Genomic DNA, 25,782 nt, shown 5'->3' with positions numbered 1-25,782 from the left:
TCACACACTCTTTCACTCTCTCACACACTCTTTCACTCTCTCACACACTCTTTCACTCTCACACACACACTCTCTCTCTCTCTCTCTCTCTCTCTCTCTCTCAGTTCTCCTCAGACTAACATTCAAGCACACTGGTCACAGAGCATTAAAAAGAGAAGAGGATGGACATTAGTCAGTCGATGGGAAAGAACACTGGTTAGCACACTGTGTTAGTAAAGAACTGAAGAAAACACAACAGATGTTAGCATGAGTCACATGATCACACTGAGGATGGAAGGCGTTTGAGAACATGCAGAGAGGAAGAGACACTGATGCCCAACAACTGATCTGATGCGCTCACACACACACGGGGTGTGTATCAGTTGTCGGGAGCAGCAGGCGTGTGTGTGAGCCGGTTCTGACCTGCCGGCGCGGCGTGGCCCGCGGGGCTTTCGTCACTCGTACCCGGCGCGGGCACAGAGGGCACATCGCTGATAGCAGAGATAATGTGAGCGGCCTCAGCTGAGGCTTCTGCAACATGAGAAACACACATCTGATCCAGCAAAGCAGTCGCTTCAATGTGTGTGTGTGTGTGTGTGCGCTTTAACTCGTGCGACATTTCTGAATTTTCAAAAGTTGTAAGCATTATTGTAATTTTATTACAACTTTAATTCAGAAATGTAACCCTTGAGCATCCTTATGGACACTTGTCTTTTTCAGTTTTGTTTTTTTGATGTTATTAATGTCAACTGCATACATTTGCACAGGTGTGTATTTCTAGTGGAATTTTACCATTTCACCCCCATTTCCTTTAATAAATATATTTTGCACTGGTAACACACAATAGTTCCTCTCAGGACTAAAACTGCAATTTTTAATCCCAGGGACGTTTAACTATAAAATGATGCAATCTTTGTTAAGTGGCTTTTATTCTGCTGGCAAGACACAATTTTTTTAATTTTGACTATTTTGTCCCAGATGGTGCCATTTCGCTTTATTTCCATTTTCTGCTTCTGCATTAGATAGATAGATAGATAGATAGATAGATAGATAGATAGATAGATAGATAAATAGATAAATAGATAGATAGATTTTCATGGCAAAAATTCAATTACAAAAATACAAATATCATATAAATACAATAAAACCAAGCAAACAAACAACACGTTTTTTAAAATGAAATATGATTTAAAAAAAATCCAAAACCTTTTCAGGCATAATCTTACTTAAGTCCTTAAGTGAAATAACTTCATAAAAGAGCGTTCTACTTGTATTATACCCAGGACAGTCCAATGAAATGTTTAACAGAGAGGGGAATCTTACACAACATGCATGAAGCTGGGTCTGCATATTATAGAGCCAGCTGGATACATTACAGCTACGGTGTCCCAGTGAGTTTGACTGGCATCTAATGGGGAGAATCTGTTACTGCACCCAAACACACTCCTGGAACACGACTTTGGCTTCGATTTTCTAGCACTTTCAGTGTTTAACATGTTTCATAAAAAAAAATGTTTTATATAAAATAATGTTCATAAATCATTTTCATAAATTCTTTGATTTTTTTTTTTTTTTACGAAAAATACTCAGATGACCTACTCCTTCTGGTGAGATTCTGAAGAGTGCATGTGATGGACACTTTACTATCCCATGAGGCCACAGGAGAGGGTTTATGAATGAGAGATTTTCAGAACCAACACACCTGTCAATCATCCAACTCACTGTGCTTATGAGCAATTATTCAAAAACAGTCCACTATATTGTGATTAATCAGTCTGGCTAATATATATATATATATATATATATAAATATATATCTTCTTAAATACTTGCTCTCGGTGTGAATAGAAGTCGGTCCTAATATTACAGGCAATAGTTGTGTTTGTACTATACAGAACTAGAAATATTTGATTACAGCTGAACTATTATTTCTAACTGCAGACCTAAATTATTGCCGTTATGCCATAAATCCTAATAATTCTATATAACACAGCGCATTACATCAAGTGAAATCTGCATGATCTTGAAGTGCTCTTCGTTTCAGTTTGGTTCGTGTAAAATGCAACAACTAAAACATTCATTTCTCATATAACGGCATCCTGAATATTGTGTGCGCTGGTCAGTTCACAGCGGTGACAGAGTCATCTTTTACAATCAGTTTCACCTTTTATGGCCATTTTTATCTTTATAAAGCCATTGTAACCTAAATAAATGTATGCATCATCTTTTGTGTCAAATTCTTACATTTGATCAATAAATTCTATAATAATAAGACATAAGTGGATTTAGAGGGACATGAATGTGTTTAACCTGCACTTACACATGCAGAAATAATGTGCTGATGTTCTAAACATAAAACGCTGAATATTGATATTAGAAATAATTTTTTTTTAAATGAAAAGATACTTTAAATGTGAAATTAAGTCACTGTTACTGAGAAAGTCATTGAGTTTCAACTTATTCATTCAAACGGTTGACAAGGCGATATTGTGTCTAAAATGTAAGTCACTTATATATATTATATAGATATTATATATAACTATATTAAATTATATAAATATAAAGACAGGTATTTTTGCCCCTTATCTTGAATATTGAGGTCATTATAAAGGATTTTACTAGAGTAAATCACACAGTGAAAGTGTGCGCTCTAAACACACAAGTGCACTAGTCTAAGCTACTAGACTACATGTAGTGAACGAGTGCAACTCTAGATGTGTTTTAGTGAAGTGAGGGACATACTGGATAATGTCAGAACGCACATCGTTAAAACAATCACGATATTATCGTAGACTATATCTATACCACACACCCCTAATTGACCACAGACACACTTCTGGAGTGTATCTGTTGGCCATGTGAGGGTCTGAGTGAGAGGAAGTGTGTGTCTCGCTCACCCTGGAGTGTCTGTGCCGGTGCCGGAGCTTCTTCTGCCGCTGCTTCCACAGGAGTCGGGTCAGACCTCGAGGCTTTGGCTTTCGGCTGCTTGGACTCCTTCAATGCTTCTGGCACTGAGGAGATCTGCAGGGGCTCGACCTTTCCCTGTTAAAGGAAAAACCCCTGTTCATCACTGACGGCCTACGTCCAGCTCACAGAGGCACAGAGAGCCTGAACACATCAATGACAGTCACAGGGCTCGACATTCACACTCGTCCGGGACAAGTGGCTTTTTTGAAGGGACAAGTAAAAGAATTTGACTTGCCTGACCAGACAATAGCCCGATTAAAACATCGTCAGTAACAAAAAAACAACTAAATGTGGAGTTTTTATATTTATAACACATGATACAATTAAGCAGCATCACAGTTCCTGAATACCATCATGACTGAAAATGTGACATTGAATTTATACAACAGTTCAATAAACAAGTAGTTAATATTAAGTCACTTACATTTTAGATGCAAAATATTGACTGTTTTTGTTCAGTTTCAGCAGCAAAAATACACACACAAAGATCACAGCAGAACCACAGCGCGTCTCACAGCAACACTCAGCCGTGCTTCTGATTCACGAATCGGATGAGTTAAAGAGTCAACGACCCCTTAATAACCACGGCCTTATTCTTGAATAAATCTGCCGTTTGAACGAATCGTTTGGATGAATGAATGACTGGCCGGTCATGTGCCGCCACCTACTGGTAGTTTACTTTCACATTTAAAAGTACAATTTTTCCCCCAACATTTCTTATTTGTATTTTAAGGGAATATTTTAAATAGTAACATAACATTATTTAATGCAGTTATTCTTTTTTTGTGTAAATGTGAAATCATTTGAATGGTAACAGCCCTATAGTGTCTTATTAGATCAAATCAAATTTGAGAATATAAAATGAAAGATGAATCATACATTTAATAAAATTAGGGGGGAAAACGCCCTTTATGCAGGTTAAAAAAAAATTCCCTTGGGGTAAATATCACAAATGGCAAAGCTCCGATATTGTGAAAGAATATTGCTTATATTTACACCACAAAAACAAATTAATTCTGGACAAGCACCATGACAAGGCTTAATGTCGAGCCCTGAATGACGGCCTCTGGTCTAACTGAGGACAGGCGGAGTGAAAGTGAAAGTGAGAGTAACTCTTACCGGTTTCTTCAGTAAAGGGACGGGTGGAGGGGCGGGCGGCCCAAGCACCATCCCAAACACTTGATCAGAGTAAGGAACGCTCTTCTCCACATTTGCACGAAACTTCGGGTCCCACTTGGCATAGAGGATCGTCCCGCCAACACCGCCACCCACCGTCAGGAGACTGGCGGCCACTATCTTCCCAGCAGACGATCTGTGGGGCAAAAAGACTGATCTGAGATGCATTCAAGTGCGAGATGTTTAAACTAAGGGTGTGTTCATACTTGAGTTCAGTTCTGGGCCAAAACAGAGAAGTGTACATTTAGACCTGACACACACAGTCATTTTTAACAGAACCTAAAGATACGTAATTAAAGGCATAAGGATTAAGAAGAACCAGGTAATCTTGAGCATTCTGTCCTTTTTAGGGTCGCATCTTGTCATGTCCTGTTCTTGGTTCGTTTGGATGTCTTTAGTTTGTTAGGAAGCTTGTTTGGTCGGTGTGCACATGGGTTCGGATGGCAGTGTTCACACTTAATCAAATGAAGGGCACTAGCAGAGCAGTCACAGCAGAGCTCGCTTTAATCCAACATGCCAAGTGTGAACACTGCCTAACACTCACTTCAAAGATGTCTAAGCTAAGCGCCAAATGCGAGTACAAATCTGACGTGGCAAGTCTATGAAACAGTGTAACTCACCAGTCGGCCAGTAATATTTTTATGAATCCTAACATGAACGTGAACAAACATGAACTCGGACAAATTCACACAAAATTATGTCAAAAAAATATCCTAGTAAACATAGTCGGTTATGTCTTTAAATGGACATAAACAGTTGAGGAAGTAAACGCGTGTATCAGTGTATTAGATCAGTGCATTCGCTCTTAAAGTGACAGCAGCCTAATATTCCTGCTGATGTCTGAGTTTATAATGTTAATCAAACAACAAAAGACAAAGAGAAAATCACTCACTGCTCTAGACTGAATAACTTTAGTAACTTTAATAAGGATTAATTAATAAGGATGTTTAATTTATACAGTGAAGACTGTGTAGTGTTATTTTACATTTGCTTACTTTATTAAATTTCTGCACCTGAAAACTACTATCAGATCCACCTGAAAAACCTGAAAAGCACTGTTTATTTAATCTGTATCTTTGTTATATTGTATTTATTTAAGCTTTTGCTTGTAATTTGATTATTTGTTCTTTATTTAATTACTGACTGTTTACTTGTCTTTAATAATGTTTTTCTAGATATTTGTGAATTTTCACTGGTATATGAAATTTTGGTGTCATTACTGTCAAAACAGTTTCATGGCTGGTAAAAAATAATTATGATATATATAATTAATATATCTTAAGTCACCGGTCACTGTCATGCTAATGCACTGTGTGTTAACAGTAACACACTGGACGTTTTAAAATAAATAAGTCAGCAGTATGGTTGTGCGTGTAGGGTTTGGCGTGGTACCCGGAGTCTCCGGCTGTGGTGTATCTGCGGCAGTGCTGTAACGGATGGCCCGACACTTTACCACACTGCGGAGAAACAAACACACAAACACACACATCACCATCTCACACACACTACATCAGATCATCAACTACAGCAACCAATATTCAAGAGATACCTTTCCTTTACACTGAGCACAAACACTGTTTTACATCGATTAATGACAAATAGCCAGTCATTTCAGATTTAAATGTTGTTCAGTATATATATATATATATATATATATGGCTCTCAAAGCAAGAAATTATCATTGTGTATCAGACATTCAGTAAACAACAATGAATGAATGAAAGAAAGAAAGAATTAATGAATGATTAGTTTCTAGTTCTTCAATGTCAGTAGGACGGGTGAAAGTTTATCAGCTTCTGTCCACAGCATCGATTATTAATTACACTCATTTGCATAAAAGCGCCATGGTGAACGTGACGTCAGCGTTTGTGTGGTAAACTTTCTGAACTCTTCAATGACAAGGTCACGTCCTTCTATTGGACAAACCCAATAAACAGGTCACAGTCTGTAGTATAGATCTACGCTTAAAATGTTCTTAGTGAACAGGATGTTGGTCAAATACAGTTAAGTGTAAATAAAGGCGAATCCATGTAAAAACTAAAGATTTTCAGACAGCTGTTGGCTAGCTAGTGTGTCAGAAAATATGAATCATACAAAGCCCGCCCACTTTTACGCCGGTGTACATGCTAGGTTTTAATTGGTGGAGGGGGGCGTCACTCACTTAATCGTGAGATTTCATTGGTTCGACGGATCTGCCTATCATATTATAAACGCCTATTTCGACCGCACGTTACGTCGTTTGGCGTGCGCCACCTAAACTACAAATAACAAACCTCAACTGATGAAATCCTCAACTCATTCCGGTTAAGTTTAATATAATCCCCGGTTAATTAAATAAATACTCAAGGGGTTCGTGTTGACCGTAGTGTAACGCCACGAGTCCTCGGGCCTCGCTGTGTGTGGGTCACTGAATGACCGCTCGCGCAGGATAAACTCACCCGCGCTGCCGCACGCGCCCCTTTCCAACACACGCGCAGCATGATTCTGAGTCCCGGACTGAAGATCAGAAATATGCGACCAGTTTCAACAAAACATTATCAATGTGATCAACCTCGACAGCGACTAGCCCCAGCACACTGTAGATTAGCTCCAGCAGCAGCACTGGTGCGCGGTGTGACAGAGCAGCGCATGCGCAGTAGGCACGCCCAACGTCGGCATACGTCACGAGCTCGTAGAAGAGAAAGTACTCAGATGCGAAATTATTTCATTCGTTGATTCTCCAGTGTTCACTCATATCCAAATTATACTCATTCTGCCATTAAATACACAGATTATAGAAAGCATGGAGCTTTCGTTGAGACAGCTGAGGTGTAGAGGTAACACTTTATTTTACAGTGTCCTTGTTACAAATGTTACATCCCATAGTAATGACAGTAAATTATGCATAATTACATGCAACTAAACCCTCAACCAAATCCTACCCTAAACCTATAGTAAGTACATGTAGTTAATTAATACCCAGTACTTAAATATATAATTACACTCTAACAATGACACCTTAAAATAAAGTGTAACCCACTTTATTTTAGTGTCTTTGTTACACGTTACATGTAGATAGTAATTACTAATTGTGCTTAATTGTATGCAACTGACCTAAACCACACCCTAATCATAACCCTATAGTATGTAAATGTAGTTAATTATTATTAATCCGTACTTAAATGTATAATTACACTAACACAGACACCTTAAAATAGTGGGTAACACTTTATTTTACAGTGTCCATGTTACATATGTTACGTGTACTTACCATAGTAATGACAGTAAATTATGCATAATTACATGTAACTAACCTTCAAACCAACCCTAATCCTATAGTCAGTACATGTAGTTAATTAATATTGTTCAGTACTTAAAAATATAATTACACTGTAACAATGACACCTTAAATAAAGTGTAACCAAATTGTGTAACCCTTTATTTTAAGGTGCGTTGATGTTTGTTTTTATTCATTTGCATTGTGGCGTTGTTTTTAGCACAATTAAACCCTAAATTATCATAACAACAATGCAAAATGCTGTAGTCTCATTCTCATTAGTACTGTAATATGAAACGTATATATTAATATGAAAATTAATAGCACCTATCAATCAATAAACCATAACAAACATCATTAATAACTGTAAATATAGTGTTTTGGGTGCCACCATGGTGAATGATTGTAAGAGGCATATAAGGTGAGGTTGCAATGAAGTTTCCTGCATGTAAATTACAATTTCTGCAATAATTAATGTGTGTGTCCATTCATATTTACTATATTATATTTACCATTGATCTATATGGGATGCATATTCAACTGAAATGGTCGTGACTGGACAAAACTGAGCGGATCCACATTGTAACACCGGTGAGAAAACGGGACTTTATTGAATTGAACATCATTACAGGTATAAGTTCCCAAATCACTTTTAGACTCTGACAAACAGCAGAGGTCAAAGGGGTCAAGTCTGTATTAGTGTTAATGCCAAAAGATGCGGTTCGAAACATAATAAAAAACTAACATGCTCCAACAAGACAATAACATAAAATGCCGATGGAGCCATGAAGAAAAGCCATGTTTTAATTGTGCACAGGGCAGTTTAATTCAAGTTATGTAAAGCTATCACTTTTTTCTCAAAAAACAAAACATCATATGCACATGCCCAGAGTGTTGACCCTTTATAAACACATCTCCCCGATGATGTAGTGAGGGAACTCAATCTTAGACAGATCTTTCACATTTTGGAGACACACTGAACACACGATGTGATTCTCAGTAACAGGAACACGACGTCTCACTGGGATTCATGATGAGTGCTACAACAGAAACGTTACCAGCCAATATTTTAATCATTTTTAGATTTTAAAATCTTTTTTTTTTTTTTTTTTAAATCTAAGTACAAGGCATTTCACCCAAATCAAGTTTTTCCCTTTAAAAAAAAAAAAAAGATTCAAAAAAAAATATTGGGAAGTAGGCTATGCGTTTTTTAATTAAACACTGTGCAAAGTTAAAACCACCAACAAAAACCCCAGGAGCCAATGTTATGAATCTAAAGACTAAACACATCAAGTCATTTGTTTCTTCTTTTTTAAATAAGTGCAGGGAGTGGTGTTGTCAAAAGTACCGACTTCGGTACCAAATTGATACTGAAATTTTAAGAATGCGCCGCTTTGAGCGCGGTTGAGTGGACTCGTAAACTCCTCTGATTGGCCGTTGTGTTCACGAGCTCATCAGATATGTCTGTGATTGGCTAGAATGTTCACGCTTCAAGAACATGTTGTAAATAGACATCAATGAGGCGAGTGAGCGCTAACACACACACACACACACACACACACACACACGTGCGCGCGCGTTTAAAAGCAGGAGTCTATCAGCGGATCGGTCCTGCTAGCGCTCTCAAAACACTCTCAAACGCTCCCGTGCGCTGATCATTGTAGCCAATCACAGACATATCCGATGAGCTCGCGAACACAACGGCCAATCAGAGGCGTTTATGATTCCGCTCAACACGTTACATTTTTTACATTTCAGTATCGACTTGGTACCGAAGTCGGTCCTTTTGACAACACCAGCGGGAAGCGAGACGTAAACGGTTCCGGGTTATTCGGGATCCAGCGGTTCAGTTGCACGCGGTCTTGCGGGTCGTTTCTTGTTCGACGGCCACCGGCACACGGGGCAGCAGTGCCGCCCACCGGCCAGCCAGACCACAATGCACTGCTGGTGGAACACATGACCACACGGCAGACCCATGACCAGGCAATCCGTGTCAAAGTTCTCCAGACACACCACACACTCGGTGCAGTGGAGCATCCCACACGGCCACCCAGACCAGTCCGGGTCCGGCTCCGGATTACCGTCCGGATTACTGGCGTGATGCGCTTCCGGGTCACCGTTCGGGTCGGGACTCAGTCTGAACTTCCAGGTTGGCAGGTTCTTGATGTAATCTGTCGGAACAAGCGGGTGAAGCCAGAGATCAGGGAATGCCAACCTTTCCAAAAGGAAATTAGGATCGTCATCCCAGTCGGACTCAAAGTTCTGGAACGAGGCTATGGGATGCACTAGGTAGCTGGTGTACCAATCCCACAGACTCGACAACCACTCGAGGTTGTTGGCGTTTTGGTCTTCGTTGCTGCATCTTCTCTTCTTCTCGAAGTAGTCGATGAGAAGCCCGTGAGCGAGATAAGTGCTGAGGAACAGAGCCGGGTGGGAAGAGTAAAAGGTCCAGTCGGATCGGACCCACGAGGCGATGGTCGTGGTGTCTGCGTAGCGCAAGAGTTTCAAGCTGTACTCGTAAAAGCTATCCAAGTATGGGAGTTGGAGAAACCCGAGGATTGGCAGCCAGGAGATGATAAGCAGCGAGTTATAAGTGCCTAGCGTGCTAATCAAAACCACAAAGCGTTTAATAGTGGCTCCTTGCGTTATGAAAAGATCCATCCAAGCCATTAGATTAACCATGACTAAGCTTAAAATGAATAAGTCGTTGACCTCCGGCTGCACGGAGCGAAGGAACGAGTCCATGGCGTGTAGGGAGATGAACTCCCCGGTGCTGTTCCCGTATCGGTAAATGCCTTCCGGAGTTTTGAGGATGTACGAGGGCGTCTGCCGAACCCCGATCTCCTCCAGAACGCTCGTGTTTTCCCAGTCGCGCACGTCCACGAAGATGAACTCGATCCGCCCGGTGAACTTGATGCTGAGCGCGGAGAAGAACGCGGGGGGTTGGAGGAGCCTGGCGAACAGGAACATCTTGACGGGCTGCTTCTCCATCTGGTACCAGTCGTCCAGCAAGCGCTGGGAGACGCGGATGGTTTTGATGCGCGAGGCGACGTGCGCCGTCATCCATTTAAAGATGTGCTCGGTCTCGATGCGCCTGCCGTCGTACTCCTTCAACATGACCTTCCCTTTGGAGGCGTAGGTCTGCGGGACCGACATGATGAGGGTGGACTTCATCCAGCCGCGCTTGTGGCAGTACCTGACAACAGGGAGTGAGGGGAAACAATCAATGCATTTTTCTCTGATAATGACACTGGATTTTGGATTTCTGAATCTGGTGCTCTTGTAAAAAAAAAATATATATATTTTTAGAATTTCTTTCTTTATCGGAATGGAGCAAAACTTGCTAAAGGTTTGTGTGAACACCAAAAACAAACACTGGAACAGGTTAAATGGTCCTGAGAGAAACAGTCGCGCTTGAGCTCCTCGCGGTCAGAAACGAGCGCACTGAAAATGAATGAGAGTTTCCTCTAGTGGAAGCGTTTGGTACTGCAGCCGAACACACTCTCACTGAACGCTCATTCACTGAGACATCAGACGCACATCTGGAGCACCACTGGTTCAGATTTATGGCTTTCATTTTCTCACAGTTTTAGAGTAAAACATGTTTTTGAAAATATATATCTCATATAAAAATTGAAAATAGTATTTTTGCAAATTTTTCATAACAATACACGTAAAATTCTGTAACTTTTTTTAAGTTCACTTTTTAAAACTTTTTTCACTTCATCAATAATCTGCCGAGTGTCGTCTTTAAAAAGAGATCAAAATGAAGTCTGTCCCTCTCAAGCATTCAAGATTTACCCGTTTAAGTTGGAAATGTAATTTTCAGGTCTATGCTCAAAAAGTGAATAAATGGATTATAAATACAGCGTAAATATAATTTAGCACCATAAAATCCCCTAAAAATACAAAATATTAAATAAAAAACATTATCGGACTAAAATACAGTACATTAATTGCATTGAAATAAAAAAAATAATTTCGGTCATTTGTGACTGACACACGAAGAGCACCAGAGGGGAATAATTCACATATTTCTTGTGTGGCTTTCAGTAGAAATATGTGCTGAGATGAGAATGAAGGAAGAAAGTAAAAATATGTGCTGAGATGAGAATGAAGGAAGAAAGTAAAAATATGTGCTGAGATGAGAATGAAGGAAGAAAGTCTATTTTGAACAAAAACTATGACGGAAATTCCTGTGACGTGACTAAGACGAGGAGACACCCAAGGCCATTAAACCATAACTCTGACTACAACAACATGACTATACACACGTTGACCAAAAAAGACGAGATTAAAATGTAGTTAAAAAATAAAAATCTCTTTCTTTATTTGTCAAAAAAAAAGGACAAAATATTAGAGTCTGCTGTACAAGCCTCTACGAGCATTCATGTTTGCGGTTGCCAGATCTCAGAGTTTCTCTGTTCATTTTCTACCCGGCGTTTTACTTAAGCAAATGTTTCCTCAAAATAATCAATATCATACAGCATCTGGGCATTTTAGTGTTGTTGTTTGTGTTAATTCCATTATTAGGTTATTTGTCATTATTGTAATACAGTACTACTATTGCAGATGTGCTTAATCTGGCAACCATGCGCTCTCTCGGCACTGCGCCGACGATCTGAGAACAACGACAGGCAAGCCGGAGTTCAGCGATCTTCACTGAGATGAAGATGATAAACCTTCTCAGTGATGAACTGTAATAAATCCAAACATGAATCTCTCGGCTATATTTTGTTTGTGACTGCTGAATTAGCTGTTTTTTTAATAGAAAAAACACAGCCTTAATATATATATATATAACTATAAAAGGCATGACTGGGTCGGAGGTAAACTCCACACACTGCATTTCAGACATGCCACGCTTGGTTGATCAGCTCGCAGGAATGTGAACCCCTGCTGTCAGTGGCTAGAGGAAGAGAGACTGCAGAAATGTGGTGTTCCTCACCTGGAGTCACTGGAGCAGTTGAACGTGCCCGTCCGGATGCCAAACTGGGACACTTTCTGCACCATTTTGCCCCAGTTGGCCGTGCTCAACAGCGGGTTCCTGTCCTGGGCTATTACCTAAGAGGACGACAGTTATCTTTTATACATATACATACATATACAGTGTACACACACAACGTGCCTTCGATTTCTATTTTATAGTTTATCTAAACATTAATGCATGTCTCCAGAAGGAGCATTGGTGTCTATATAGTGTGCACTGACACAGTCAGGATTACGGCTCACTTTACAGCAGAAACTGCAGCTGAATCTTGTTATCCTCAACACTTCCTGGAGCTCAGCGTATATGAGAACGGGACAGAGACGTTATCCTTCAGTGACATGAGGATGCGGAGCAAGCTGTGGTTTCAGTTTCTGAACCGCCTTTAAAGAATAGACAGTTTCCTCAATATGTAAACGACGTCGTTCTGAACAGCCGTAACACCATCATCACAGCGGAGTAAAGCTGCGCCATGAAGACTGTAGTGTCCGTCTGGATGTTACTGTGAGCTACTGTTGTACGAGACTGAACATGTCCCCACTAAACGTCGGTTCGGAATGATGTGAGAGTGAAGAAACAATGGCCAGTGTTGGAGTAACACAAGTTATGTAATCAGATTACTTTTTAAAGTAACTAGTCAAGTAATGCATTACTTTTACAACTAAATGTGTGTTACTTTTACAACTAAGTAACGCAGGTCACAGTTTCCCCATGTCCTGACTGACGGCTCTGCTGTCCTCATGCTGAGAGGGATTGTGGGTAAGGGCAGAGGTGTGTGTGTGTGTGTGAACATGATGGGGATTGTAGTTCTAGACTAATGTGAGCATGTACTCATCTCACTTTGCTGCCGACCTTTGATGATCCAATTCAACCATACTAATGAGCATAAATGACTTTAATGAACATCACATTAGTGTTTCATGTTTTAATTGCTGAAGAGTGTTGAACTTGTGCGGTCCAGCACAGCTGAAGGTGTGTTTGAGCGGCGCCCTCTACTGTACAGGAGTGCATCTGCATTTCCTTCAGCCTGAGGCTTTACTGATGTTATTAACTCTTTCCCCACCAGCGATTAACAAAAAAGTTGCCAGCCACCGTCAGCGTTTTTGATCATTTTCACAAAACTTTTATGTCTCTCAGAATATTTTGTTGTATGAATATCTGAACGTGCCATATGTGAAAAGAAAGAACAGGCCCTCTGCTTTTAATCGTTTTATTCTAGCTGCATGCATTCTTTCTCTATCAACACTTTGATGTGGGTAAGATTAATTAAAAAAAAAAAAAACATTTTGAGCAAAAAGCTGCGAAAATCATGTTATTACCAAAGATTACATCCAGATGGGATTCATAACGATGATCATAAACACTGTTGGAGTCGATCGAGTCCATCAACACCTCAAAGCTTCAGTCGTTTCCTCTTCATGGGTTCAACAGTAACATTAGCCAGTTTAATGCGGTTTAATGTTGTGTTATTTTACGTGAGCGTCAGCAATGCTTCTATCGCTTGTTTCTGCTTCTCCTGTTTTGATCGGGAGATTGCGTTCTCTTTCAGAAGGTGTGTAATAGCGCCCCCTACCGGATAACAGTTTCCACGTTCCCATTACAGATTTGCGCAAAACTTTTGCAATATTTTCTAAATGTCGATAAAAAACTATTGTGAAATGTTTCCATTACCCGATGTAATGCGACTAAAACATCATTTTCCCCTCCTGCGATAAATCATTCTATAAATCATGGCGACGGATGTTAGCAGGTTTACGTATATCTCATTATATTGATAATCAAAGACTTACGCATTTTATCCAAGCATTGATGGCAGGGAAGTCCTCTTCTACTGAGAGCGGCTCGTATGAGGAGTTTCTGGGTGTTTCTCCCTCATTTCTGCCTCAAGCTCTTGATAAACTGGGGCATTTCTCCGTTGTTTAGAATCCAGTATTCCTTTGGTCTTTTATGAGTTTAATAAAGAAATCGGTCTCGTCCAAACATACCACGCCTTCTTTAAAGAAAGATCAGCTTGTACGTAGGCTACACTAGGTGGCCAGTAAATGCAGAAACTTTTTCGAACTGCCTGAAAAAACCCCTCATACAAGCGTAAAAACTTTTTTGCGATATATGTGAGTTTTTGCGCAATTTACGTGTTTCCATTGGGCGTATTTTCAATTCACAATTTAAAGGGTAATGGAAAAGCGGATTGCTGGGAAATTCTGTCAATGGCAGGGAAAGAGTTCAAATCAAACAAGCAAGTCCAGCCCAGGTAAGAAAAAGTAACGTAAGCAACGCAATGCTGTAATGCATTACTTTTAAAAGTAACTTTCCCCAACGCTGAATGGCAGATTTGTGGGTGAGCTATCCCTGTAAATGAAAGTTTCTCACGCTTGGATTTACATTTATGATGTGCATAACGAGTTTCCAGCTGTCTTTGAATGTGGTCAGGGATCCTGCAGATCAACACTAACCTGGACTAGCCAGATCCCGTCTTTAGTGTCCTCCACCAGCTCGTAGAAGTGCATCTCTCCGCTGAAGGACGTGCTGGAGTCAGACCCGGTCTGCTGCTCCTCGTTCTTGATGGCAGAATACAGCTCGCCTTGCATCAGCTCACCTTCAGGAGCAAACATGCTCAACATCAGCCCATACCTCACAGAATATGCATGCGTGTGTGTGTGTGAGACTCAAACACAACACACACTCACTCACCCGAGTTCTCCACCAGCTCCCGCACGTCCCTCTTCTCCGCCAGGCCCGAGTAACCCAGTCCTCGGCACTCCAGGATGGTCTTCAGCCTCCTGAAGCTCAGTGTCACCGGGTCCACCAGCTGTGTGGCGAAGATCCCGGTCTCATACCACACGACGGCTTCGAAGAACCGAGCCAGGATGAACAACATCAAGAAATACAGCAGCAAAAAGAACAGTTTCCACCACATTTTTCTCGCGGACGGGAGATTTGCGTTGGCAGTATACACTTATAAGTCTCCAGCAGCGAGACTAACATCCAACAAACTACTTCCGACGCAGGGAATCGCTTCCATCGTCTGATATAATTATATAAACACTGGCGCAGGCCTGGGCTTCGAGGCTCGAGGCTGCGCGCGACGGACTGACCCAACCGCGCTCTTCATTCACACACACTCACTGTCCCGACAGAACTCACTCCTCATACTGCGATAACGATATTATGTTCGTGATTCCGGAGAACGATAATGTGTGTGTGCGTGTGAGCAGCGCTGTGTGTATGCTCTAGCTCTGACGGTCAGCTGGTGCGCATAACAAACTGACGCGAGTGACGTCACTTCCGGTGCAAAGGCGAGATACATTGAATGTGTTGTTAATCTGTCCAAAACTCTTCATTCACAAGCAAAAATGGCTTAAGTCTACTTTACACTTGTTTATTTTTTTCTTGCTGAATTTATTCACCTTATTATTGTGCTTTTCTTTTCTTTTCATCTTTTCTTTTCTTTTCTTTTCAGAGTAATTATATATTTAGGATCATTTTGTTGTTGTTATTGTTCATTGAACCATACCAAGAGTTTTTTTTTTTTTTTTTTTTTTTTACCAAGAGATACAACCATGTTTCATTTCCCTGATCATGTATGTATGTATGTATGTATGTATGTATAAAAAAAAACGAGTTATTGCATGTAGGCCTTCTGTAAACTATTGCATGTTAGTTAATGAATGAATATTGTATTGTTATTTTTTATTTAATTCGTGAAAGTCGTGTCATGGAAGTTTTAAGTGTGTTCTTGAGCGTCAATAAAAACGTGTAACAAAATAAAAGCCCTCTGCGTTCTCACTTGTTTCATCACTTTATCTGTTTGCATCCGCACCTTTACTCAGCTCAAAAACCCGTGATGGTTATATCTGTTTACACAAATGGCTCGACTTAATTATTATTTATTTTGTAGCATTTTAATTACGTTTATGCATTTGTATTTTATCAGAATAATTCATTTTAATTCCATTCAATTTCTATTATTTTTAGTTCAAGCTAAATATGATTGTTTAAAATATGGGTAACACTTTACAATAAGGTTCATTAGTTAACATCAGTTAATGTAGTAACTAACATGAACTAACAATGAGCAATACAATTGTTACTGTATTTATTCATCTTTGTTAATGTTAGTTAATAAAAATCCAGCTGTTCATTGTTTGTTCATGTTAGTTCACAGTGCATTAACTAATGTTAACAAATACAATCTTTGATTTTAATAACGTATAAGTGAATGCTGAAATTAATATTACCTAAGATTAATAAATGTTGAAGAAGTATTGTTCATTCTTAGTTCATGTTAACTAAGGTAGTTAACTAATGGTAACTAATTAACCTTATTGCAAAGTGTTATGTTTGCAGTTATATGCGATGTTATGCCTATTTTTGCGAGGTTTTAATCTAGACTTCACAGTCTATGGTTCTGAAGAGCGTCGAAAACGAGTGTCAAAATAAAAGTCCTCATTTTTGTCCTTTGATCGATCAGTTTCAGTAGTTTGAGTTCACTTCACGAGTGTGAGAGGAATAATATTTGCCCATAATCTCTAGTGTAAACTGCCATCGGCTTTATTTGATGAAGATAAGCCTAAACACTAGTTGTTTTTGTGTGAGGAGGGAGCGGTCGCGTGAGCGTGGAAGAGGGCGTGACGCGTCATGACGCGTGATGACGTGTCTCGCTGGATCAGCCGAACTCTCCACTGTAGATCAATAGATCCGTGTCGCTCTCGGCGCTTTCAAAATAACATTGTTTGTCAGACTCAGAAATGGAGGTAAATACGTGCAACATCCAAGTGCTCCTGCAGGCAGCGGAGTATCTGGAGCGGAAGGAAAGAGGTATTAGTCGTTATTTCCTTCTCAGGTTGTTTGCATTGAAACCGAAGCCGTTTCGGACAGTCTGCTGCTGTTTGTGTGTTTTTATACACCTTCGTTAATATTTGCACTAACTAATTCTTCGTGTAGGTGTTGGGAGTGTTTTCTTCGTTGCACATGATTATTTTGTGTGTTTGTAGAGTGGTAAAAAGAGCTTTTATTGCTGATATTATTGTGTTTGGCTCTTGTGACCTACATTTCAGTTCTGTATTGTACACAATAAGGCGCGAAATCGTCACAGATTTGAAAATGTAGCAGCGCTGCGCTCGTTCTAACGCGAGTTACAGTGTAGCAACAGCCGCGTCACGAATAACGGATACAGTTCGCAGAATGGAACGCGTTGATTTCAAAAATATGTCAAGTAGTTCGATGGCGCCAAAATCAGAAAGCGCTCTCTCTCTCTCTCACACACACAGCTGATTTGATGAGATGCTGACACACAGCAGATTCCTCTCTCTGTCTTGTACAGCAGACTCTTACTGGTTTTAGATGTATAATCAGTCGAATGTCCGATGTCAGTGTACATGTCTAAAATGACTCATTTGAAGCTTGTATGTGAGGATCTTTCATGAAAGGAAGTATGCTGGGCTCATGTTATGTATTGTATATTTCAGAGGCCGAGCACGGTTATGCCTCAGTGCTTCCATTCTACAGTAAAGGAGATTCAGATAAGAGAAGAAAGCAGAAGACAAAGAGCCTTTCTCCCGGGAACAGCAGGTGAGTGTACGGTGCACACACACACACACATGATGCCCTGCTCCTTTGGACATTACTATATTATTGGACAATTACAAATAAAAATGTATTTAATTTTATTATACTCCGATCCTTCACTTTTGCTGTTTTTATGCAAATATATGATAATAGTTGCTTCCTCTTAGACTGCGTAAAGCGATAGTTCACCCAGAAAGGACTCTTGTTGCACTGAGTCTAGTAAAGAGGTTCATTAGAGTCTGTAATTAAAGCTGTGACAGTGGACTCGAGTGCGTGTATTGGGATATTTATAATCAACTTTTTTACTTTATGATTTTCAATGTGAACACGTTACTCACACTATTACACTACAAACACAGCGAGTGCACATGTACAGTCAAACCAAAAATTATTCAGACATTAGATATAATTTGTGATTTTTTGCACTAGTGTGTTCAGGACACTATAGTTCATTTCTGTAAGTGAGGAGAGCAAAATAAAGGAAACTGTGACATATTATACCCAAAAATTCTTCATACAGTGAAAATTATAAACATTTGGGACCAAAAATGATTCGGACACTTTGAGCTGATCATGTTTTGCTGAAGTGTGTTTTCTTTAATAACTAATGCTCTTTTTACACACAGACTGAACACAATGAAGCATTGCTTGGTGATTGGTTGAGCTAAACTGGTATTATCTAATTGTGTAGTTAAATTTAACAGCTGACAGATATTCAACATAACTCATGTGTGAGACAGTCTAACAGAAGGACGGACAAAACCAGTCAAATATCAGCTGATCTGAGAACTCTGAGTTCTGCTCATATTTCATCACCACTTTCTAAACTATAGCGAATAAACTGATAATGTGAGAAATGTTGAAGTGTCTGAATAATGTTGGTTTGACTGTACATGGACGCACCTTCTGTCAAGATTCATTCACCCTCACGTCGTTCCAAATGTTCATTTTTGGGGTTAACAAAGGTTAATATTAATTGCACAGATCCTATGAAAATAAATGGCTGATATCCTTAATATGAACAACTATTATTGCAAAATAAAGCTATTTGTTTCTGTTTCAGGTCCGTTCACAATGAGCTGGAGAAACACAGGTGACCGAGCTTTACTCTCTTCCACTGGCGATCGTGCTGTTGTTTCTGTCATCAACTCTCTAGAGCTGAAATAATGATTATTTTGGATAATTGATTAGTTGGCCGATTATTTCTTCGATTAATCAGATTTTTTTAAAAGCCCAATTTTCTTTTCTTTTCTTTTTTTTATTGACAAAACACACTTTTCCTCGTCCTGGCCAAAGCTGTCCAAACTAATGTGCCTACTGAACGCTATGAAAACATGAATATGATAGTGAATATATCTATATCTATGTGCAAAAGAGCTATAAAACAAAAGGACAGTTTAAATCCCTACATTAAAAATGAAGAAGATAATAAAGATAATAAATAAAAACACAAACTCAGTGTTTGCAGATAAGAGGATTGTTCTGCAGGAACACACACACATTCACTCCTGTTACTGTCATTTCTTTATCCTGTAAATGTTAGAAACGTCTTGCGCAGTTAACCCTTTACAGTCTCCTCTCGGTGTTAAACCTCACGCTCATGCATTAGCTTGAAGCTTAAATAAAGCGATCTCGTGTTTTGGTCAGCTTGTTTCCGGCACCCGTCCCGCATCAGCTCACGCTGTTTCCAACACTGTTTCTAGATGCATTCTGTCCACAGAAATGCGTTATTCAGTGCTGTAATTTGACGCGACTAGCAGAAGTGCACACGACTAATTGTCATTATCGATTTTATCGATTAGTTGATGCAGCCCTACTCAGGTCTGGAGTGCTCAAACACTGAGTATCAGAGCTGTGTGACGACTACAGGTGTGTGTGTTAATGCATGTGTGTGTGTGTGTGTGTAGGAGAGCTCAGCTGAGACACTGCCTGGATCAGCTGAAGGAGCAGGTTCCTCTATCCTCTGATTCTGCGAGGAACACAACCCTCAACCTGCTCAGACAAGCCCAGCTGCACATCAAGGTGAGCCGGTTCACCCACACACACACACACACTGACGACAGCTGAACCCCCGTCTCTCTCTTCAGTCCCAGACGGAAGAGACTTAACCTGCAGTTCATCCTCTGGCCACTAGAGGCCGGCTGCAGAAGAGACTCAATCCCATAAACCCCCATGTTAAAATGCACAACTTTACAGCAGAAAAACACGTTTACAGCCTGGAGAAAAAGTGGTTTTGGTCTATAAAGCTAATTTTGCCTTTTAATATTATTAGGGGGTGAATATTTTTAATAAATTATTAACTTTAATTAATAACCCATCCGTTTAAATTATATTAAGCCTTAAAGTTCTGCATAATTAAGGGTGTGGCCACTTGAGTGACAGGTGGATTGCTCTGATGTCACTACTAGCCGTTTGCCTGTTAGCGTCACCTCAGCTAATCCCGCCTCGCTGATTATTTGTACGTCAGAGAACCAATATTTATTTAATGTTTTACTTCTGTTTTTCCTTCTTCGTATCATATCACAGCATGTTTTTAATCTATTTTTATAGCAGCAGCAGCAGCAATAATATGCAAAATAAATTGACACAGTCTAATGTTTTCAAATGGAGCACATGAATAAATGACACGGTGATACAGTTTATCATCAAACGTAATTTGTTTTAAACTACAGTTTGTTGGGCAAAAGAGTAAAGACAACTAGATCACTGGAATAAATAAATATTGTCAGGAAAGTATCAAACAAAACAGTGAATTCATTATTCAATTCTAAAATGGCATGTTATCAGAAACATTAATGTTGTTGTGGTCTAGTTTTTAATGTTTTAGAGTGAGAAGATATATATATCTGACAGCAAATAACCTTATTTTGGCCCATTGATTTCTATACTCTTATGCAAAATGTATACTCTAGTATCGCAATCACTCACAGAGATATCACATTTATTTCCACATAGCTTTAATTGCATAGATGACCATGAATAGTGAAATAAATAATAAATGTTAGTGTACAGTTTTACACTAGTAAAAGTAAACTTACACTAGTTACAATTTTAGTGACTTAGAGGAGTGGATCTTGTTAAGCACGCTGGAGCAGCGACTAATGCACATGAGCAACAGAGAGAGCTGAACTAGCAGTGTTCATTCACACCAGGTCAAATACCCCCCGGTGTCTGGTGGAGCAGATAAGAGGACAGGAGAAGCCTGTCTGATAACAGCAGCCGTGACATGCCTTTTCCCATCACATATCAGCTCAGAGAGGTGCTTATTTTAAATAAACACAATAAAATATTCAAAAAGTGGAAATAAAGCGCCAAACGGTATATTTAATGATATTACGGGTATTTAATGATGAGAATAAAGTGTTTAATGTGTAGATGTAGGGAACGTCTTTAAGGATAAGGACAAGTAATGTCCTAATAAGGCGGCATCCATTTATGATTTCAATAATTATATTAACTAAATATGTTGTTGCATACTGTTTTGTAATGTACTACAATACACTTGTGCAAATAGTGGCAGATACTATTTGCACCTCATAGTATAAATGGCATCTTATTACTATTTACACTGCTACTTTCAGTGTGTAAATATCATTTGTTTAGCCACTGCCTTAAAGTCCCCCTGTATCAATCATTTTATCCCTTAAAACTCATTTATGATCACCGAAATTACATATTTAAACATTTCATGCCTTAAAATATCTTGAATGTAACTCGACACCCTTGCCTCATTTAGTATGCGCGGTTCTATGAATATGCAAATGAGCCCCGCCTCCACTCACTCACTCAGCTCAGAGATCCACTGGTTGACGATCACACGTTGATCTGATTGGTTACAAGGTAGTTTGTGACGTCAGAAACACCAGCGATTTCAAAGCGTGTTTTTGAGACTGTCTTTGGTTCACTGCAGTTTTAAGGAGAAAATACTCAGCAATGCTGTCGACTTATGAATTTACACATGGTTTGACTTAAAGCAGGTTAAAAACACCACATAGACGCATAAACAACATTAAAAGCTGGATTTTCACCACAGGGGGACTTTAAAATAAAATATTTCCAACATGCAATCAACTTTAAGGCTCTTTTATTTCATTAATGTAAAGTAAAGTTACATCTTTTATGGATTTGATTTCCTCCACGTGCCTCTGTGAGTTTACCCATGTTTTTTAGCATCAAGCTGAAACTACATATCAAGCATTTAAGGAGCACATCTCATTTGGGCATGAATGGCTGTGTGTATTAAATTAATAAGCAAAGCAAGTGACTGTACCTGATGTGCCCTAATGGCAGTCATGCGTCTCACATGATATCTGACAAACCATAATAAACAAATATATAGTTATAACAAGCAACAGAACATTAGTTCTAAATGGTTTCAGACCTGATTGATGGATTAGAGAGATCCTGGTTTATTGAGCCGCAGCGGTCTGAGCGTGTGTGTGTGTGTGTGTGTGCAGAAGCTGCAGGAGCAGGACGAGCGCTCGGAGCTGCTGAAGGGCCGTCTGCGCTGGGAGCAGAGAGAGTTACGCACGCGGCTGGAGAAACTGCAGGGCGGATCCGAGCGCATGAGGAACGACAGCCTGGGCTCCACCGTGTCCTCGGAGAGATCCGACTCGGAGAGAGGTGACACACACACACCTCACAGCTCAGTGCTCCTCACTAGGGTCATACATGAGCTTTCAGGGTCACATGTTTATTCAGGGCTGCTGATGTAAAGGAGTAGTTCACTTTAAAATGCAAATTAGCCCATGATTTACTCGCCCTCAAGTCATCCTAGGTGTATATGACATTCTTCTCTCAGACGAACACAATCAGAGTTATATTAAAAATGTCCTGGCTCTTCCAAGCTTTATAATGGCAGTGAATTGCAACCAACAGATTGAAGCTCATAAAAGTGCATCTGTCCATCATAAAAGTGCATCTATCCATGATAAAAGTGCATCTGTCCATCATAAAAGTGCATCTATCCATCATAAAAGTGCATCTATCCATCATAAGTGCATCTATCCATCATAAAAGTGCACCAATCCATGATAAAAGTGCATCTGTCCATCATAAAAGTGGAACTATCATCATAAAAGTACATCTATCCATCATAAAAGTGCATCTGTCCATCATAAAAGTCCATCGGTCCATCATAAAAGTGCATCTATTCATCATAAAAGTGCATCTGTCCATTATAAAAGTGCATCTGTCCATCATAAGTGCATCTATCCATGATAAAAGTGCATCTGTCCATCATAAAAGTGCATCTGTCCATCATAAAAGTGCATCTATCATCATAAAAGTGCACCAATCCATGATAAAAGTGCATCTGTCCATCATAAAAGTGCATCTATCCATCATAAAAGTGCATCGGTCCATCATAAAAGTGCATCTGTCCATCATAAGTGCATCTATCCATGATAAAAGTGCATCTGTCCATCATAAAAGTGCATCTATCCATCATAAAAGTGCATCTATTCATCATAAGTGCATCTGTCCATCATAAGTGCATCTATCCATCATAAAAGTGCATCTATCCATCATAAAAGTGCATCTATCCATCATAAGTGCATCTATCCATCATAAAAGTGCACCAATCCATGATAAAAGTGCATCTGTCCATCATAAAAGTGCATCTGTCCATCATAAAAGTGCAACTATCATCATAAAAGTACATCTATCCATCATAAAAGTGTATCTATCCATCATAAAAGTGCATCTGTCCATCATAAAAGTGCATCGGTCCATCATAAAAGTGCATCTGTCCATCATAAAAGTGCATCGGTCCATCATAAAAGTGCATCTATTCATCATAAAAGTGCATCTGTCCATCATAAAAGTGCATCTATCCATGATAAAAGTGCATCTGTCCATCATAAAAGTGCATCTATCATCATAAAAGTGCATCTATTCATCATAAAAGTGCATCTGTCCATCATAAAGTGCACCAATCCATGATAAAAGTGCATCTGTCCATCATAAAAGTGCATCTGTCCATCATAAAGTGCATCTGTCCATCATAAAAGTGCATCTATTCATCATAAAAGTGCATCTGTCCATCATAAAGTGCACCAATCCATGATAAAAGTGCATCTGTCCATCATAAAAGTGCATCTGTCCATCATAAAGTGCATCTGTCCATCATAAAGTGCATCTGTCCATCATAAAGTGCATCTGTCCATCATAAAAGTGCATCTATTCATCATAAAAGTGCATCTGTCCATCATAAAGTGCACCAATCCATGATAAAAGTGCATCTGTCCATCATAAAAGTGCATCTGTCCATCATAAAAGTGCATCTATCCATCATAAAAGTGCATCTGTCCATCATAACTAGCAAACACTCCTGTTAACTGACTGAGAGGACGTATAGAAGACCAAAATATCTGTCAGTTAAAGTTTTAGTGTAGTGTGTTCTCAAGCCTGTTGTAGTGTGTAACTGTGATCTGGTGTGTGTTTGCAGAGGACGTAGAGATAGATGTGGAGAGTATGGTGTGGACCCTGGAGTGTGACGGTCTGGTCTCGTCTCACACTGGAGTGGACCACAGTTACTCCTCATCTGACCACACCTGGTTATGACCGATGTTCATCATCCTCTTCATCTTCATCACAGAACAGCCTTGTGTTTCTGACACTGAAAACATCAGCAAGCGTCTTCTGAGCATGACTGGAACATATTCTGTGCGGTGTATTCCTCACACTAACGGCATCACGGTGCTCTAGTCTCCGATACACTCACCAGATTCAAGCGTGTTGATGATTCCCACTGAACGATTTCATTTTCACATCGGCTTGCACTTACATGTTTCAATACCCGGCTTATTTAATTCTGAGTTTTGATACGTTGCACAAAGCGTACGCATGAGCACTTGCAATGTCTCTTTACATGTGTGTTGTTCCTAATGTGTGAGATTGCAGATTATGTCAATGCATTTTGATCAAACTGTTTTGATACTGTTACTTTCTAATTGAAAAAAATAATAATTGGGGGAGGCTAATGTAATACTGCAATTCAGAAGGAAATGATGCTCTCTTTTGCAGATAATTTGATTATCTTTTCTTCTTTGAGTTTGTGATTGGGTAAAGGTAAAGGTACAGGTGACTTTAAAATGATCTGCTATCCGTATCATCCTGACGATTCTTGTTTTAGTCCTGTGCTTTGGTTCACGCTGATGAACTGAAGTTGGTGCTGTTCAAACACATCAACAACTGTTATGTTGAGCCCTAAAGAAACAGAAAACAGTGAAGTGTTTTTAATCTTTATACTTCTTTCTTTCTTTCATTTGTATAGTGGATTTCCAGCATTTTCCCCTTAAGATGTGTTAGTCTGCTCATGTTTTTAGTACACACCTTTGTTGGTAGTCTCGACAAAATACACCGGCTGTATTCGCGAACTGTTCAGTATATGCTCATATCAGTCATTTATGCAAACTATTATGAACATGCCTTTTGTTTAAGATGTTTGTACAGTAATTGTGTTAATGTACACGGACAGATGTACGTTGTATATACAGTTCTGAACACCAAAAGCCTTATGAACGATTCGTTTGTCATTGGACCAGGAACACCTTTGTATTTATGTCTCTCCTTGTACTCATATGTAGCATTTTATTCTTTTTTACCAACATAAGCATTTTGTACAAATAAATATTTTATGTATTTAATTTGACTTGTGGTTTTTGTATACGTTGCACATTTGAAACTGTAAACTTGATTGTAACACATTAGACTACAGTTAGACCTCGACCCTGATGATCCTTCTGGAAAAACAGCCTCGTGTTCAGTCCTATCAAACCTGCCGGGAACACATTAATCCCTGAAGATTACTAAGATTCTTCATTTCTGAAGAAAACGTGAGCACTGCT

The 25,782-nt window shown here is 39.5% G+C and overlaps 3 protein-coding genes across 4 annotated transcripts in view; 1 reads left to right on the top strand and 2 right to left on the bottom strand.

Moving 5' to 3' along the window:
* Nucleotides 1–6,755, bottom strand: part of immt (inner membrane protein, mitochondrial (mitofilin)) — a 19,339-nt gene extending 12,584 nt beyond the window's left edge. The window contains exons 1-5 of one of the 2 annotated variants that reach the window (XM_084132409.1): nucleotides 6,560–6,755; nucleotides 5,514–5,578; nucleotides 4,065–4,257; nucleotides 2,876–3,020; nucleotides 403–510 (exon numbers count right to left, since the gene is read on the bottom strand). In XM_084132409.1, coding sequence (XP_083988535.1) covers nucleotides 403–510; nucleotides 2,876–3,020; nucleotides 4,065–4,257; nucleotides 5,514–5,578; nucleotides 6,560–6,601 — 553 coding nt within the window. In that variant the 5' untranslated portion in view covers nucleotides 6,602–6,755. The remainder of the gene's footprint in view (nucleotides 1–402; nucleotides 511–2,875; nucleotides 3,021–4,064; nucleotides 4,258–5,513; nucleotides 5,579–6,559) is intronic. The other variant, XM_084132410.1, reaches the window with a different exon arrangement.
* Nucleotides 6,756–7,953: 1,198 nt separating this feature from the next.
* rnf103 (ring finger protein 103) lies at nucleotides 7,954–15,645 on the bottom strand. Its single transcript, XM_084133385.1, has 4 exons — nucleotides 15,056–15,645; nucleotides 14,818–14,960; nucleotides 12,326–12,441; nucleotides 7,954–10,573 (listed from the first exon to the last, which is right to left on the bottom strand). Exons 1-4 carry the CDS (start codon nucleotides 15,279–15,281, stop codon nucleotides 9,205–9,207), a joined length of 1,854 nt encoding a protein of 617 aa, XP_083989511.1. The 5' UTR covers nucleotides 15,282–15,645; the 3' UTR covers nucleotides 7,954–9,204.
* A 1,180-nt stretch (nucleotides 15,646–16,825) lies between these two features.
* On the top strand, nucleotides 16,826–25,580 carry mxd3 (MAX dimerization protein 3). The gene is made up of 6 exons (XM_084133311.1): nucleotides 16,826–17,182; nucleotides 17,833–17,935; nucleotides 18,996–19,025; nucleotides 19,840–19,954; nucleotides 22,390–22,555; nucleotides 24,381–25,580. Exons 1-6 carry the CDS (start codon nucleotides 17,113–17,115, stop codon nucleotides 24,494–24,496), a joined length of 600 nt encoding a protein of 199 aa, XP_083989437.1. The 5' UTR covers nucleotides 16,826–17,112; the 3' UTR covers nucleotides 24,497–25,580.
* Nucleotides 25,581–25,782: the final 202 nt, after the last annotated feature.

The sequence above is a fragment of the Abramis brama genome (genome assembly GCF_963993115.1).
Source record: "Abramis brama genome assembly, chromosome: 13".
NCBI classification, from domain to species: Eukaryota; Metazoa; Chordata; class Actinopteri; order Cypriniformes; family Leuciscidae; genus Abramis; species Abramis brama.
This window is presented reverse-complemented; position numbering and strand designations above follow the sequence as displayed.

What these genes read in the sequence shown, in the direction of transcription:
- rnf103 (XM_084133385.1), bottom strand. Translation starts at nt 15,281, where the DNA reads ATGTGGTGGAAACTGTTCTTTTTGCTGCTGTATTTCTTGATGTTGTTC. An exon ending in GGAGCTGGTGGAGAACTCGG is followed by an intron (nt 14,961 to 15,055) that starts GTGAGTGAGTGT and finishes TTGCTCCTGAAG; the next exon opens with GTGAGCTGATGCAAGGCGAG. An exon ending in ACGGGATCTGGCTAGTCCAG is followed by an intron (nt 12,442 to 14,817) that starts GTTAGTGTTGAT and finishes TCGTCCTCTTAG; the next exon opens with GTAATAGCCCAGGACAGGAA.
- mxd3 (XM_084133311.1), top strand. Translation starts at nt 17,113, where the DNA reads ATGGAGGTAAATACGTGCAACATCCAAGTGCTCCTGCAGGCAGCGGAG. An exon ending in TCTGGAGCGGAAGGAAAGAG is followed by an intron (nt 17,183 to 17,832) that starts GTATTAGTCGTT and finishes TGTATATTTCAG; the next exon opens with AGGCCGAGCACGGTTATGCC. An exon ending in CTTTCTCCCGGGAACAGCAG is followed by an intron (nt 17,936 to 18,995) that starts GTGAGTGTACGG and finishes TTTCTGTTTCAG; the next exon opens with GTCCGTTCACAATGAGCTGG.